The following is an 18,155-nucleotide window of genomic DNA, read 5'->3' as shown; positions in this document are numbered from 1 at the left end:
TATTTTATCATACCTCTATAATAAAAAGATCAATACACTTTTTTCTATAAATATAGTTTTGTAACTTTTATTTTATTTTTATGATATAAAATTTACTATAATGTTTGACAACGTATTATTTATATTAACATAATATATATACTATACATAAACTAACAAATAATATGTGTAATTTCATATAATATATATTATCATTAGTTTCAACACAATATACATATAAATATCCGCAGACAACACAGTATTAAACTAAAATACTTCGTTATCCGTTTATTTTACATGTTTTGACAGAGAGAAATTATTAAATTAGCACAACACAATTAAAGTAAAAATTTTATTCGTAATAAAATTCATGCTATTAATATATTATTAATAAATAAACAATAAAATTTATTTAGAACTGTGTATAAGTATCGATCTAAATTTACAAATACTGTATTTAAAACTAAACGCATGCAGTATGGATATACTACATACAGACACAAACACATATATATATATATATAGAGAGAGAGAGAGAGAGAGAGAGAGAGAGAGAGACTTAGCTTGAAGAGCTCAAGCTCTGTAGGTACTTCTCGACGGTGTCCAGCCCACAGAGTTGCTTCACAACCGGCATCGTCGCTGGAACATCCAGCAGAAATGTCGATGGGATGTTCGACTGTTTTCTTGCACTACAAATGGCCGCTCTCGTCGCACAGTGTACCGACACCGCCAGAACCAAAGGAGGCTCCCCGCAAGCTGCATGCATAAACATTAACAAACTCTATACAAACATTACACCCAACTTGTCAATATATGTACACAATATTTACTACTTCCATCCGACTCTAAGAGTCTCATTTACTTTATGCGCGTTGATATTTGAATATTAATTTATTATTCATTAGTGTCTTATAATACTAATAAAAGACATTTGTAAAAAAAATTATACAAATAAAAAAATATTTTTTTATGTTAAATACAATGAAGTAAAAAATAAATGTGACTCCTAGAAGCGGACAAATAAAGTATTATATATATATATATAGTTTCCAGTTGATAGTAATGTCACCTTTATAATAATTAACAATGATGTTTAATTAAGCCTTTTAGATGAAAGGGTTATTTTAATATTATTGATATAAGAGTTGGGTAGTCATGATCCTTTTAATTTAAACTTACTTTTAGGTGAGACGATCGTTTAACAATTCATTGCATTTATGGGCGAGACAATGTCGAAAAATAGCAAACCTTTAGACGAGAGGACGCGGTCCTTGTGATGCCCGCTGTTGAGCAGCTCGACATTAAATTGTTTAGGTATGGTGTCGAGTGTAGGGATCTTGTACGTCCACGTGCTGTCTGTGATCGTCAAGCCCTCGCTGTTGTCTAAGTATTCTTCAAGCATGAAAAACCCAATGCCTTGCACGAATGCGCCTTCGATCTGCAATACATACAAAAGGCAGGACAGGAATTGATATTTGTACTCACTTGGCCTAAAAAGCTTAAGCAGCTGAAAAGTGTTCGATAAATGAACCTGTCCCATATCGACAGCAGGATTCATGCTCTTGCCGCAGTCGTAAACAATGTCTGTTCTCAGTATCGTTGTTTGTCCTGTCAGGACATTCACCTCCACCTGTAACCAAAATAATTCGCTAACAGAGCTCGTCGATATACAATACAATACAAAATAATACCATGTTAACAGTATAGCATCAACATTTTTACCATTAAACGCGATCATTTTGGATAGGCTGCTACGTATATGCATCCGTTGAAATTGAAAAAAACAGTCCTGGAAAAAATTATTACCTCGCTCACTGCAGCGCCGTAGTTCAAGTACTCCGAAGAGCTCGACTCTGGCACATAGTAAGCATGCGCAGCCAAGTTTATAGATCGATTCTGAGCCTGCATCGTGGATATATGTAAATTGGCACAACCAGAATAACATTTGTTTATACGGGAATTCGACCAGAATCTAAACAAGGCATCAAACCTGGAGAATCAAGTCATCCCAAGTCACCGAACCCGTCTTCTCCTGCAGTTCTTTCACAAGAGGGACTAATCTCTCAACCAAAATATTGCAGCTGAGTCTAACCGCTGCGCAGCTGGATTCGGACGTAGTGCTCCCTGAAGTAACGCCTCCTTGTACTATGCTCAAGGTATCCGACTGCACGACTCGGACCTTTTCAACAAGGTCATCCATTCCATCACATTGAATTGAGGTAAGAGTGTAGGCAGTTGTTTGTCGAACCTTAGTCCAAAGCCCCTGTCCCATCTCTGTGCCTCCAACTTCTACGACTATAGATCCATCCCAAAGTATGCTTACCTTCCCCGGTGTTGCATTTACCGACACTTGATATACAATTGGGACTCGAGAAATGCCCCTTTTATGCCAGAAGTTGGACTTGTTGAAGAGTTCTACCCTTGCGACTCTTTCTGTGTAGCTCGATGATTCGGCTATCTTATCCAAGATCAAAGGCAAAGTATATTCCACAGGATCGCCAGATGAATGAGGATAGAAAAATGATAGGCTTTCGTATGTATGAAGATTTATGTTTCTGACTGAATCCACATCCAACGACAGGAAGGACGCGACGTGCTCTATCACAACTTCGGCAACATATGTTCCCTGCACGTCCCCTGGGGCACGTACAGCTGATTTGCTGGAATGGTTTGTTTTGCATAGCTTTATGTTGAAAGACAGAGCTCCCCAGTTGTACTTCTTAAGTGCAGCTACCATGGTGAAAGGAATGAACGGGCTTATATCGACTGTTATTCCTGCATTAATCAGTATGTCGAGATGCAGTGCTGTGATCTTCCCGTCAGATTTGAATCCAACGTCATATTTTATCTTCATAGGATGTCTTCCTCCTGCAATTATCATGTCCGTCTTTCGATCCAGATAACATCTGACCGGACGCCTTAGTTTATGAGCTGCGAGCGCACATGCCGTGGCAACCTGAAAATGATCTCAATGGAAGTCAAAACCCATAAATGGCTCGTAGTAATGAATTTCAATATGATCATACTCACAGTCATGGCTCTTAGTAGCTTCCCACCAAAGCCTCCGCCAATTCGGCGAGTAATGACTCGTACATTATGCTCAGGAATGCCAAGACATTTAGCAATCGATCTATGTAAGAATTCCGGCCATTGAACTGAGCTATAAACCACCATGGTGTTGTCTTCATCTGGAATTGCAAGTGCAGTTTGGGTTTCCATATAAAAGCAGTATTGTGAACCAAGTTTGATCTGCATCTCAGATTGTTAGTTTCGATCTTACAAATAGATAAAAGAAAACCAGAAACTGATGAAAAGCACCTCTGCAGAGAGAATCTTGTGATCAGCATTGGCCATCCCATTGGAAAAATCGCCAACCATTGAGGGAAGCATGAAAGAGGGAGCTTCCAAGAAACTTGATCTTTCTACAGCCTCTTCGACAGTTAAAATGGGAGGGTCCAAACCTTCGGTATCATAATCCACTGAAGCCATTCTTGCAGCCAAGTTGGCATGCTTTTGTGTATCTGCAGTCTGGAGAATACATTGCAAGATGAACAACAAGTTTCCCTAATTTCAATAAGTACAATTTCTGATGGAAAAAATCGATGAAAGTGTAATTACCACGAACCCGATGAAGTCGCCAGCAAACCTGGTCACTTCATCAGCAAATAAAGGTTCAGAACCGAAATGGGCCATGCCTCCAACGTTCTCTCCTCCTTTAGGAATATCATTTGCAGTGATAATGTCAACAACTCCAGTTGGCTCTGGTTTAGACTTAAAAGATATACCCTTGACTCGAACCAGAGGCTTGGAGCTGCAAATAAGCGTTCCATGCAGACAATTTGGAGGGGAAGGAATATCATCTACGTAAACGGCTTCACCTGCGCATGGCGAATATAAATTAGCAAGACATTTAGATTGACGACATGCTATAGATCTAAATTTTTAACTAAAAGGTTGCACAACACCAGAAGCTTGGATAGGAGCGCCAAATTTAGGCATTGGCTCCCCCACTGGATTATAATCTCTATTAGTTTCCATAATCTGTTTTGCAGATGATAGCAAAGTAGGCCCTTTGATTGGACTAGGCATGATTTTATCATATACTTTTGCAGCGTTTTCCAGCAGCTTGCCATTCGGATCATTCTTTGAGCCACCAATTACATCAGAACAATCATTAATGAGATTAGTAAGAAATGAAAATAGAAAACTGACTGCTAAGCTTTTTCTGTAAGCTGGATATGAAGTTCCATCTTCAGGTACAATAGCTTCTTTTACTAATTTAACAGCTTTATCCAGAACTTCAACACTCAGCACTTTCCCTGCCAGATATTCCTCCACGTTAGTCGCTCTTGATGCATGTTTTGTGCCATAAGCACCAAAAGCCAACCGAACACGATTCACTAGAACTCCACTTTCATTACAACAAGCATCTACCAAGAAAGCAGCATTTAAGTAAGGCAATGAATTCCCAAGTGGCCGTGGTGCAGCGCGGTAGGACTCAAGCAAAACTCGTGGATGCTGCTGTCCAACAGAATTCTGGACCTCTGAGGATTTTGGAAATGGAATGTGAACAGTCAAGAGCACATCTTTTGGGTCAAGAGGTGATCTATACAAGAACTCTTCAAATGAAATTTTTTCTTGTCCATGACCTGACAATATACTGACACTAGAATCGACAGCAAGGAGTAGTGTTGCAATATCTGAAGGAAAATGCTTCCTCTGTGCCATAACCAAATTTCCACCAATACTGGCTGAGTTCCTGATAAAGATGGAAGCTATCTTTTCCATATGCTCTGCAATTCTTGTGAATAAAACTTTTCTATCTGAGCTTGTGTTAGTCTTACTTTCTAATTTCAGATACAAGATTACCTTCGAAATTGGTAAAGCTGCTCCAAATTCTATCCCTTGTTCATCCCTTCTGACCATTGAAAGCTCAGGAATGGACCTAAGATCAACATATTTGTCGTACTTCTTTGCATCTTTGTAATAGCCATCACCTGTGTTTCCAACAACTAGCTTGATCATTGCACCATTTCTTACCATATCTGAACATAAAAGACTTTGAAGCTCATCGATGGTTAAAGGAGTGTGCCACGAGTATTGTTCAAAATTCAAAATCCTCTTGGACTTGAGTTCGCTTTTCGTCACATCAGTATACGAACAAGCATGATCAATCGGATTGTAGGTGGGCAATTTACTTGCTCTGATCCCCTTGGCATCCCCCCTTCTCCAAAAGGTATTTGTCCCCAAATCCTCCAAATCAACATCTGCTGCAAAGCTTTTGCAGGCATCTGCAATGGGCCTATAGCCAGTGCACCTACAAAGATTCCCAGATATAGCTCTTTCTGCTTCAGAAATTGTTAGCTTTGAGAACCCCGGTGGCGCTTGCAGATGATCCGACTTTTCAGAATTTGCAAGTGCCGAGAAAAGCGACATGCACATTCCCGGAGTGCAGAAGCCACATTGAGAAGCATGGAATCCAGCAAACCTTAGGTGGATTGGATGGAAACCATCCTTAATGTTTCCAAGGCCTTCACTAGTTGTAACAGAGCATCCATTTATGCTGCAGAGAAGAGTAAGACAGGAGCTGACAGTGAAACTTTCAGTCCGTTTGAGCTTGGGATCATACTTTGACAGGAGAACTACACAAGCTCCACAACCCCCTGGATTGTTCAATTTACAAACAATCGTAAGTAATAGCTACAACCATAGAAAAGAGCTTTGTGAATAAGACTAACGATCAAATTAATTGCTTCCAAAAAATAACCAACTCCGTGAAGAACCTATCGATATTCCTTTTGCACCGATGTCAAATATACTAAACACGATAACAATGAAAACTAATCCAACAGTGAGAACACATCGAGAACCAGTAACTATAAATGAACACCTGAAAGGAATAAAAAAACTACTACACTCATCAACACCACCAACATACAAACATCAACGATAAACGAATAAATACGATACACTAGCAAAAAAGGAGAATATCCAGAACGAAAAATTCAACCGAGGAAGGAAGACAAGCAAGCATTAAATTAAATAGCATCCTTCAAGCTACAAACACAAACACACACACATACAAATTAAACAGTGAACGAACGAGACACAGACCTTCACCGCAACCGAGCTTGACGCTCCGGAAACGCGTTTTGGTGCGCAAAAACTCGAGCAGTGTAGTAGATGGATCGATTTCCGGCACCTCAAACCTCTCTCCATTAACCTCAAAAACCAGCAAACCAGCTATGATCGGAGCTCCGTTTTCAGCAAGTTCCATTTTCCGCCGAGCGGTCACTGAACACGTGGATCCCGCCGAGAGCAGCTAGTACGATAGGATTACTCCACTCCGCATTTCCAACCCAACCAATCACTTTAATATGCGTTTTTGAGCGGTTTGTTGATGTAACATCTTAATGTTATAGTAAAAAATTATGTCGCCTGTTTTTACTATGCTATAAAAAGAACTGTGTTATTTTACCAGAGTATTGAATTTAAATTGCTGTTCAATCAAAAATAAATATTAAATTTGTTTTTGGTGTTTCTCTCTATTTCAGTGTTGATTTTAGTAATATACTATTGCTTTTCCAGCTCTAATGATCCATTTTTATTTTTTTTTTCATATATATTAATTTTTAATATTAATTATTATATAAAAATCGTAATATAAATTAAAAAAATAGCAAAAATATTTTAGTGATTTATAACAATTAATAATTATACAAGAATATTACAATTGATCAAAATGCAAATAGAATCCTAAAGCCTAATAGAGGAAATATTATATTATGAAAAATACAATATGCTCTATATTTTTTAACAGATGATATCTTTTTGTTCAGAAAAAATTTACATAAGCAGTATAAATGAAAAATTATTAATAATAAATTATAATATTATTTTTTTTAGAAATAATGTTATTAATGTTTTAAAAATACAAATTAATATATAATTAAAAAAATTAAATAGTATTTATTTATCACTATATTTTAATAAAATATATAAATAAATAGATTAAAATTTATACAATACAAATAAATAAAAATTTTACTTAATTATAATTAATTAAAATTAATTTTATAAAAAAACTAAAATTTTTAAATATAAATAAAAATATTTATTTATTTATGAAATATATAAAATAAATAAATTTTGAATAAAAAATTAATTAAATTAATTTAAATTTATTAAATATATTTTTAAAAAATAAATTTATTAAAAATATAAAAAAATAAATAGGAACAGGACAAGAAAGTATTTTTTTTATTTTATTTTATATCACAGTATATTAAAATAACTTTTAATTTCCGGTAAAAATTACAAATGCTCATTATTTTCAAATTAAAATCAAACCAACCGCTGACACCCACCCTACCATTCATATCTTGCTCAACAGTAGGGCGGCGGGTTGGCACTATCATATAAAAAAGAACATACTTATATAGGTAATTAATAAAAATAATAATTAATAGTTCATCTGTCCCACTTTTCATGTTCATCTTTCTATTTTTGTCAGTCTCATTTATTTTGTCATCTTTTTTTTAAAAAAAAATTATACACTTTAATCTTATTTTAAAAATTTTAATTTATAATTTTTTAAATTTTAATTATACTAATCAATTATTTTTATTTTAATTTATAATTATTTTTATTATACAATAATTATTTTCACTAGTATATTTTTAATTCTTTACTAATTATACCTCTCCTACTCTATAATAAATAAATCGAACAAAATATCCGGGATGGAAAGAAGTATAAATATTTTAATCAATAACTAATGTTATCTAATCTAAGTACTATATATAGCATAGAGTGGCGTGTAATTTTCAATATTTTCGGTTTTTCCAAAAAATTGTTTGGTGGGTCCACCACTTATAAAATTTCATATTATTGCATATTATATTATTTATAAAATACTTATTATATTAAATTATTATTATTATTATCCTCCCCCCTCTATATATTTATTTTTTGCAAATATTTTAAAAATATTATTATTTCAATTGTAGTAAATAGTTGAATAAAATATAAAAATATTTTTATTTTTTTTAATATAATGATAAGTATGTAAAACAGTAATACTAGTATCTTTTTAAATAGTTGAATTCACAAGAAACTATATACTATATTATTATGAAACAGATAAAATGACAAATATATATGTACACTGGGTAAGGGTCAGTATTATTTATTTTGTTATTTTTTAGGTATTTTATATATTCAAAAAATAGTAAAAAATTTAATAGAATAGCTATTTAATGTGATAAATAAATATTCTCGCAATATTTTAAATAACATAATACAATTATATTTAAATAAATAATAAATATTATTGTTATATTTTAAATAACATAATGCAATTGTATAGAAACAAATAATGAATATGATTCTACCTTTTGCGCATATAAAAAATTGTTGTTTTGTAAAGCTAATTAATGTTTTAATTGAAAGATTGAACATGGTCTTTATTTCTTTAATTTAGAAGCATAAAAATTATATTGAATGGTATAATTCTTAAGTTTCTACCTATAAAAATCATAAAATATTTTTAAAATGTTGTATATCTTTAAAGAAAGCCCAAAATACATGTAAATAAAAAAAGTATACCATATAATAAATAGGCAAGCACATAATATAATAATAAAAAGCACGAGAAAAATAACAAAATTATAAAACATTATAATAAAAGCACACTGAATAAATAAAGGAAGCATATAACATAATTATAAACATCCGAAGTAAGAAAAATAAAAAAACAAGATAATAATAAAAAAGCACAATTTATTTTCCACTAAAATGTGTATAGGAAAATTATAATATTAGCTTTGCTTATTGTTGATCATATGATATTAAAATATGAAAGATCTAACGTGGTTGTTTAATCAACACTTCCAAGCAAAACACAAGCCTACTACATGACATCTAACGGTAAAAACAAGGATTGGTTAGATTTTGAAATGAAACCAATATTAGCATTATTCAATCTATACCATTCCTATATAAATACTTTATTTTTTCTTATAAAATATTATTTGAATAAAAATTTAAATAATAAAAAAGGGCCTAATCTCAAATTAAAACAAAACAAATCCAAAGATCAAAAAGGCAAGCCAAAAGAAGGATACAAAATAAAGTACTATATTCACACGTTCATAATGATAACATGCACACACATTGTAAAAACAAATAAACAAGTCAAGCATGGCAAAGACAATGCAAACGCCAAAATAAATTACGAATAGCAACAAAATTAAAAATTAAAATTAAAATTAAAATTAAAATTCACTTTTGTGCTTCAACACCACAAGGACAAAGAAAACTACTTAATATATACACACATGAGCACATATCAATAACAAAATCGACTAAACAGGTATGTACACACAACACAAAAACTAATTACTTGTATGCATGCATACATATATATATATATATACACATAAACATGGGCATAAGTACATATATCGATTGTATATGCATATGATATTATATATCATAATATAATCAACTTCAATTGAACAAAAGCGATAACAAAATCAACTAATCAATTATTATATATAAACATTTGCGTAAATACACAAACATGTTGTTTGAATACACTATTTATCATAATAAAATCAATTTCATTCGAGCAGAAACACGCACACAAAGGTTTAAAAAAAAAAAAAAAATCATTGGATTCATCAAAATCATAAATATCTAATAGAAATCATCGTAGAAAATACACAAACTAATAATCCACATCGATGTATATAGAATACATACACAAACCTACTGCATCTATGCATACATGCATAAAAAGATATTACCTTACTAATCAACAATTTTTAATTTTTATAGTCACTTGCATTTATTTCAATAAATTCATCAAAATAAATAAATGATAAAACAGATCACTTATGCTACAAATTCAATACCTGTAGGCAATGGGGATATATATTTGCTTCCTGTGTCCCCTCCTCCAAACAAAAAGAATTCCTGCATAAGTAATTCTGCTTAATATGACATAAAAATGGATAAGGAAATACTTTCATTATACAACAAAGCGCTTAGATTGCCCGAGCTTTAATGTAAATAGTTTGAAGCGCTTACCAATGTCTTCATCTGCAATGATCAAATTAAAAAGACTGCATAGAGAAATTTAACAGAACTTAAAAAGACTGCATAGAACAACTCAACAGAAATGAATAATTCTGCTTGAAGAAATGAACCAAATAACAATGTAACTCAGTCAGTCTTGTGTCCGTGGGGACCTTCGAAACTCTGCTCCAACTCTTGCCTATATCTATCTCAATCAGACAACATGAAAGTTTAGTAACAAACATGAATAGTACATACTACAGCTCATGAAAAAAGGATAATGTAATAATAGCAAAATGATGAGCTCAGTTAGAATCATAGGCTAATTACAAAAATCATGGAGTATCCGAAAATCAGCTCCAAAATGGGTCTGATTTATTATTATTTTTTATGCCTCAGGGTCTAAAACCTGAAGAAAATTCAAAACCAAAAGCACACTACCATCACTAGGAAGAAAAATCATGATACTATGAGAATAAAAAAGTGACAGAAGAACACGATGAAAACAAAATCCAACTGGTAATCTATCGTCAAACACAAAAAACAGAGAGTCGAAACCACCTGTGCATCACACTCCAATCCAACAAGAAAACTTCTGCATTGAAATAACACCATCAACATCAATAAATAACTTAACCTCCAAATTTTCAGATCGACAGAAGCTAGGAATGCAATAAAAAGGTGAAACTATCTTCAAAACAAAACTGCACCTCTCTCATATATGATCATTATTAACAAATGGGCTTCACCTAAGCCCCACCTGGTCCACAATCCCTAGAATATCATCTAAAATGAAGATGAAAGCATATTAGAAACTTCCTTCAGGAGCAGAGCTACACATTGCAATGTGAGAGCTTTTGTTGTTTTGGAAAGATGCTGAAGAATAACGGAAGGTGAAAATCAGAAGACAACCAACCTGTGTGTGGTTTGTTTGTGAAGATTGGAGAAGAGCAGAGGAAATGGGGGGCGTAGGGTTTTTCAAAGCCATGCCCCAAGAGAGCCAGTCACATTATTGGCTATGTGCTTTTTGTTTAACCTATATTACACGCCATATATAATATATATCATCTATCAACCAAAACTTCAGCAGCATGGGAAATACCCGACAAGGAATTTCGCTACCTTAGGACCATTATAAAACTAGTTCTAGGTTATGTTTCAGGAAAGATCCGACGTAGGGAAGGGATTCTGGAAAAGGAAAAAAAAATACATACAATGAAGCTTAAAACCCCCCGCAGAAATAAGTTCGATCTAAAGTATGATTCAAGTATGGAACTAACTCGGAATCACCCTAACCAGATTCAAACCAATACTTGAAACATGCTCGATCTAAAGAATGATTCAAGTCTACATCTGAAACCAGCACGGAATCACCCGAGATAGACTCGAAAAAAAGACTTGAAACAAGTCCTATCTAAAACGTGATTTAAGTCTTAAAAATGGACAGAGCTAGATTCAAACCAGTACTTGAAAACAACTCAATCAAAAGAATGATTCAAGTCTTAATCCAACTTGGAATCACCCGAGCATATTCAAACCAAGACTCAAAACAAGCCTAATCTCAAGTAGGATTCAAGTATGGAACCAACCCAAAATTACTCAAGCTAAATTCATATCTATATTCGAAAGAAGTTCGATTTAAAGCATGATTCAAGTATGGAACTAACCCGGATCACCCGAGCAAGATTCAAACCAATACTCGAGGCAGGCTTGATCTAAAGAAGGATTCAAATCTAAGTGTGAAACCAACACGGAATCACATGAGTTAGACTCAAACCAAGACCTATCTAAAACATGATTCAAGTCTAAAAAATGCACAAAGCCAAATTCAAAGCAGTACTTGAAAACAACTCAATCAAAAGAATGATTCAAGTCTTAATCCAACTCTGAATCACCCGAGCATATTCAAACCAAGACTCGAAACAAGCCCAATCTCAAGTAGGATTCAAGTATGGAACCAACCCAAAATTACTCGAGCTAAATTAAGACCTATATTCGAAATAAGTTCAATTTAAAGCATGATTCAAGTATGGAACTAACCCGGAATCACCCAAGCCAAATTCAAACCAATACTCGAAACAAGTTCGATCTAAAGAAAGATTCAAGTCTAAGTCTGAAACCAACACGGAATCACCCGAGCTAGACTCAAACCAAGACTCGAAACAAGTCCTATCTAAAACATGATTCAAGTGTAAAAAATGCACAAAGCTATATTCAAACCAGTACTTGAAAATAGTAATCGAAAGAATGATTCAAGTCTTAATCCAACTCGGAATCACCCGAGCATATTCAAACCAAGACTCAAAACAAGCCCAATCTCAAGTAGGATTTAGGTATGGAACCAACCCAAAATTACTCGAGCTAAATTAAGACTTATATTCGAAATAAGTTCGATTTAAAGCAAGATTCAAGTATGGAACTAATCCGGAATCACCCGAGCTAGATTCAACCTAATACTCGAAACAAGCTCGATCTAAAGAAAGATTCAATTCTAAGTCTTAAGTCTGAAACCAACACGGAATCACACGAGCTAGACTCAAACAAAGACTCGAAATAAGTCCTATCTAAAAACAAGGTTCAAGTCTAAAAAATGCGGAAAGCTAGATTCGAACTAGTACTTGAAAACAACTCAATAAAAAGAATGATTCAAGTCTTAATCCAACTCGGAATCACCCGAGCATATTCAAACCAAGACTCAAAACAAGCTCAATCTCATGTAGGATTAAAGTATGGAACCAACCCAAAATTGCTCGAACTAAATTAAAACCTATATTCGAAATAAGTTCAATCTAATGCATGATTTATGTATGGAACTAACCCGGAATCACCCGACCTAGATTCAAACCAATACTCGAAACAGGCTCAATCTAAAGAAGGATTCAAGTCTAAATCTTAAGTCTAAAACCAACGGCGAATCACCCAAGCTAGACTCAAACCAACACTCGAAACAAGTCCTATATAAAACATGACTCAAAGTCTAAAAAATGCACAAAACTAGATTTGAACCCGTACTTGAAAATAATAATCAAAAGAATGATTCAAGTCTTAATCCAACTCAGAATCACCCGAGCATATTCAAACTAAGACTCGAAACAAGCCAATCTCAAGTAGGATTCAAGTATGGAACCAACCCAAAATTACTCGAGCTAAATTAAGACCTATATTCGAAATAAGTTCAATTTAAAGCATGATTCAAGTATGGAACTAACCCAGAATCATCCGAGCTAGATTCAACCTAATACTCAAAACAGGCTCAACCTAAAAAAGGATTCAAGTCTAAGTCTGAAACCAACACAGAATCACCCGAGCTAGACTCAAACCAAGACTCGAAACAAATTCTATCTAAAACATGATTCAAGTCTAAAAAATGCAGAAAGCTAGATTCGAACGAGTACTTGAAAACAGCTCAATCAAAAGAATGATTCAAATCTTAATCCAACTCGGAATCACCCAAGCATATTCAAACCAAGACTCAAAACAAACTCAATCTCATGTAAGATTGAAGTATGGAACCAACCCAAAATTACTCGAGCTAAATTAAGACCTATATTCGAAATAAATTCAATCTAAAGCATGATTCACGTATGGAACTAACCCGGAATCACCCGAACTAGATTCAAACCAATACTCGAAACAGGCTTAATCTAAAGAAAGATTAAGTATAAATCTTAAGTCTAAAACCAACACGGAATCACCCGAGCTAGACTCAAACCAAGACTCGAAACAAGTCCTATCTAAAACATGATTCAAGTCTAAAAAATGCGCAAAGCTAGATTCGAACGAGTACTTGAAAACAACTCAATCAAAAAAATGATTCAAGTCTTAATCCAACTCGGAATCACCCGAGCATATTTAAACCAAGACTTGAAACAAGCCCAACCTCAAGTAGGATAAGTATGGAACCAACCCAAAATTACTCTAGCTAAATTCAAATTTATATTCGAAATAAGTTCGATTTAAAGCATGATTCAAGTATGGAATTAACTTGGAATCACCCGAGCCAAATTCAAACCAATACTCGATACAGGCTCAATCTAAAGAAGGATTCAAGTATAAGTCTGAAAACAACACGGAATCACCCGAGCTAGACTCAAACCAAGACTCGAAACAAGTCCTATCTAAAACATGATTCAAGTCTAAAAACCGCCTAGAATCAACAAAGCTATATTCTAATCGGTACTTTAAAACAGCTCAATCAAAAAATGATTCAAGTCTTAATCCAACTTGGAATCACCCGAGCATATTCAAACAAACCCATGCTCAACTAGGATTCAAGTATGGAACTAAACCAAAATTACTTGAGCTAAATTCAGACCTATATTTGAAATAAGTTCGATCTAAAGCATGATTCAAGTATAGAACTAACCTGGAATCACCCAAGCTAGATTCAAACCAATACTCGAAACAGGCTCGACCTAAATAAAGAAGGATTCAAGTCTAAAAGGAAATCACAATCACCCGAGCTAGAGTTAGACCAAGACTCGAGACAAGTTCAATCTAAAACAGGATTCACATTTGAAAATTCCCGGAACTACCCGACCTATGTTCAAACCAAGGCACAAAATAAGTTCAATTTAAAGCATAATTCAAGTCTGAAACAAAACTAGAATCACCCAAACTAGATTCAGACCAAGACTTCAAACAAAACCAATCTAAAGTAGAATCAAGTCTGAAAAAAGCCCCAGAGTCACGCAAGCTAGATTCAACACAAGACTTGAAACAAGATCTAAAAGAATATTAAGTCTGACCAAACCTGGAATCATCCGAGTAAGTTTCAAACCAAGACTTGAAACAAGTCCAATCTAAAAAAAAAGTCAAGTCCGAACCCAACCTAGAATCACCCGAGATTCAGACGAAGACTTGAAGCAAAGCTCAATCTAAAGCTAGATTCAACTTTGAAACCAACCAAGAATTGCCAAAGCTAGATTGAGACCCAAACCCAAGCCAAAATCTGAACCCAACCTAAAACCACCTGAACCAAAGCAAAGACCCGAAGCCTAAGACAAAACTGATCTAGACTAACTCAAATCACAACTGAACACACTCCTAGCCAAAACCAAGCCTAAGGCCAGAGCAATAGCCAAACCAAAACCCAATGAACACCACCAACCAGAGCTATTATAACAGCAGACCAAGAAGCTCATAGTGGATTTACAGAGAGGAAATAAAAACGTAGTTTTGCGAGGTGAGAAGCACCCAGATTCAGATTCAAAGAATGATGAGAGTTGAGTCTCTGTCAAAGTGGGTGTTTCCTCTCTTTGATACTTTTAAGAATCAACAGTAAGGGAAAATGAGCATGCATGCCATTAATTATTAAGATGGTCATGCAAGGAGAAAATGCAAGAAAGATTCATATATAAACAACTACTTCTAACAAATTCATATACAGATTACAGAAATAATATGCGATATCTCTTAGAACTTTAAAGCAGAAAACAAACAAATAATTGAAGGATGTACTCACCAGGTTTCTCTTTTAAAACCACAACTAAAGACAAAAGTGATAAGTTATCATCCGATTTGCAGTAAAAACTGATTGTGAATCATTCAAGGAAGAATGGAATACTACTGGATTCTGCATACACATGTTTATATCTTTTCTATAAGTCAGTAATTGTTTCAACCAGAAATCATTGAAATAAACAACAGTAAACAAATTCCAACAACAGCCAGCAGCAACTTCACAGAAATGGGGAACCAAGATACAGAGGTGGAAACGGAAAAGGTGAACGTAAGCAAAAGTAACATTACTTTAGAGAGTTTCTGTCTGTATCATCGTTGATCTATTTCTCATTCAAAAATTCTTTATCATAGAGAAATTCCTTATAATTTTGGTGTAAATTGCACAGTTAAAATACCGAACAATCCCTAAATCCACCCACAATCAAAACAAGAAATTCATACACACAATCAAAACAAGAAATTCATACACACAATCAAAACAAGAAATTCCCGATAAACCCTAAGCCTACCCACAACCAAAACAAGTAATTGCACAGTAACAATACCGGATAAATCCTAAACCCGCCCACAATCAAAACAACCAATTGCAAGTTGCCATTGCCTTCCCGAAACCCTCGCTCCCTGTACAGATAGGTGAAAACAACCAATCGCAAATTGCGCATGATAAATCCTGTTGAATCATATCCCATTGCTGTAAATAAGAGTATCCGGTGATGCGATGCTGTGAGGCTAAAGAAGGATTTCGAAATAAACTGCGAAAAAAAAAAACAGAGAGAAATGAAGGAATGCGATGAGAGGAGAAGGGAGATAATAAGATGAAATCTTCTTGGTGTCATCGTAATGTAATCGTTATCGGTAATTCCCTTTTCTGACCGTTGGAGACCAAGGGCAAGTTTGTTTGTTTTTTTTTTTATACTATTTTGCTTTGAGAACAAGTTTATTGTTAAATTCAAATTCATAATATAATGAGTTCACTTATTGAGTTAATTATGCATTAAGGGTTTGTTTGGTTACTTTTGATGTGAAATCTAATTATTTATTTGATATTTGATTTAAATATTATTTTTGTTGGAAATAAGTAAATATTTAAAATAAAAAATAAACAAACTTTAAATTTATAACATATTCACTTTGTGTTTGATTGGAAAATTTTATCTTAAATTTTATTATTAATTGTTTTTTATAAAAATATTAAATCAAATATTTACTTTTTATATTATATTAAAATCGATTTTACGTTCAAATATCAAATTAATATATATATATATATTTATATGATATTATAATAATTCAAATTCAAAATTTTCACTAGGCTCAAAATCCAAACCTCAAACCAAAAGCATTTTTTAATTTACTCTTTTAGTTTGATTTTTATTGTAGTTTATATTTTACATATATAACTTATGATATATGCAAATTGAACAATAGATTAAAAAATAATAATATAAAAATATGTAAGATTTTTTATATTTCTGCAATTTTATTTATAATAATTGTATAAGTAATAATGACATATTTATAATTTAAATAAAAATTAAACGGTATTTTAGTATTGCTAATTATTTTTTTAAAATAAAAAATATATACTTTAGAGTGAGTTATATATATTTTATTTTACAAAATATTCAATTTTATATTATTTTAATAGTAAACTCAAATTAAAAATTATCAAACTAAATCAAAAGAAACATACTCTAAATGTTTTGAACTCTCCGGGAGGGACTAGACCTCTTCAAGGAGGAGCAATCCGACCATTACAAGAATACGCTTAATTGTGTTTTTATTAATTATCTTTTGCATTATAGTTGTTTATATTTTTTTAAATCCAAGTTTAGTTAAAACATATTCGAAGCCAAACTACTTGAAATCCTTCCTACACTAATATGGTTTTGTTTTGGTTTTGATTTTTTTATTTAAATTTTGATTTTATATTTTGTAAGAGAAAATAATACTCCCTTCGTCCCAAACACAGTGCAATATTTGTGTTTGGCACTAGAATTTAGGTGGGAAGTATTAAGTATGATAATTTGAGATAATTTGGATATTAAGTGATGTGATTGAAGAGAGAAATGATTATTATTTTTTTTTATTTGAGTGATGTGACGAGATAAAGTGAAGTGCATATTAATATATGTATAAAAATATTATTAATTATTTCTAAATTTGAAAATGTTGCAGTGAGTTAGAGAAAAAAAAAATGTTACAGAATATTTGGGATGGAGAGAGTATAATTTTATAAAAAAAAATTTGTATAAATTAAATAATGGTCGAAACCAGATACATCAAATAAGTTTGTTAATTTTTTTAAAAAAATAATTATTAAGTATAAAAAATTTATTGTGAATGTTTATAAAATAAAATGGCTAAAAATTAAAGCAAACACACTTTATTGTGTTGGTCCTAGGCATGATTGTCAGTTTGATAAGGTCATGTTTTTTTTTTTTATTTTTGTTTGTTTTATATACTATGTTATTTTTTTAAAAAATAAAAAATAATTATATATTTTAATTATATTTTAAATTTTATAATTTATAAATTTTTTATTAATTTTTATTATATTAATTAGTTATTTAATCTATTTTTATTTTTATTTTATTATAATAAATTTTATTAATTTTTATTAATTATACTCT

General features: G+C 32.6%; 1 protein-coding gene across 4 annotated transcripts; it reads right to left on the bottom strand.

Annotated features, from left to right (window-relative positions):
• Window positions 1–329: 329 nt before the first annotated feature.
• LOC127244376 (indole-3-acetaldehyde oxidase-like) lies at window positions 330–16,330 on the bottom strand. 4 transcript variants are annotated; one of them, XM_051264882.1, is made up of 16 exons: window positions 10,976–16,330; window positions 10,770–10,845; window positions 10,621–10,654; window positions 10,207–10,264; window positions 10,072–10,106; window positions 9,897–9,957; window positions 6,094–6,431; window positions 3,945–5,642; window positions 3,598–3,857; window positions 3,298–3,507; window positions 3,010–3,228; window positions 1,970–2,935; window positions 1,786–1,881; window positions 1,511–1,609; window positions 1,228–1,417; window positions 330–735 (listed from the first exon to the last, which is right to left on the bottom strand). In XM_051264882.1, the coding sequence occupies exons 7-16, from the start codon at window positions 6,254–6,256 to the stop codon at window positions 539–541; spliced, it is 4,098 nt and encodes a 1,365-aa protein (XP_051120839.1). In that variant the 5' UTR covers window positions 6,257–6,431; window positions 9,897–9,957; window positions 10,072–10,106; window positions 10,207–10,264; window positions 10,621–10,654; window positions 10,770–10,845; window positions 10,976–16,330; the 3' UTR covers window positions 330–538. The 4 variants fall into 4 exon arrangements, with proteins under 4 accessions (XP_051120839.1, XP_051120838.1, XP_051120837.1 ...); XM_051264881.1 differs by having other exon boundaries at window positions 10,207–10,654; XM_051264880.1 differs by having other exon boundaries at window positions 10,072–10,264.
• Window positions 16,331–18,155: the final 1,825 nt, after the last annotated feature.

Source organism: Andrographis paniculata, unplaced genomic scaffold (genome assembly GCF_009805555.1).
Source record: "Andrographis paniculata isolate CXL003 unplaced genomic scaffold, ASM980555v1 Contig9END, whole genome shotgun sequence".
In the NCBI taxonomy this organism is placed as follows: Eukaryota; Viridiplantae; Streptophyta; class Magnoliopsida; order Lamiales; family Acanthaceae; genus Andrographis; species Andrographis paniculata.
This window is presented reverse-complemented; position numbering and strand designations above follow the sequence as displayed.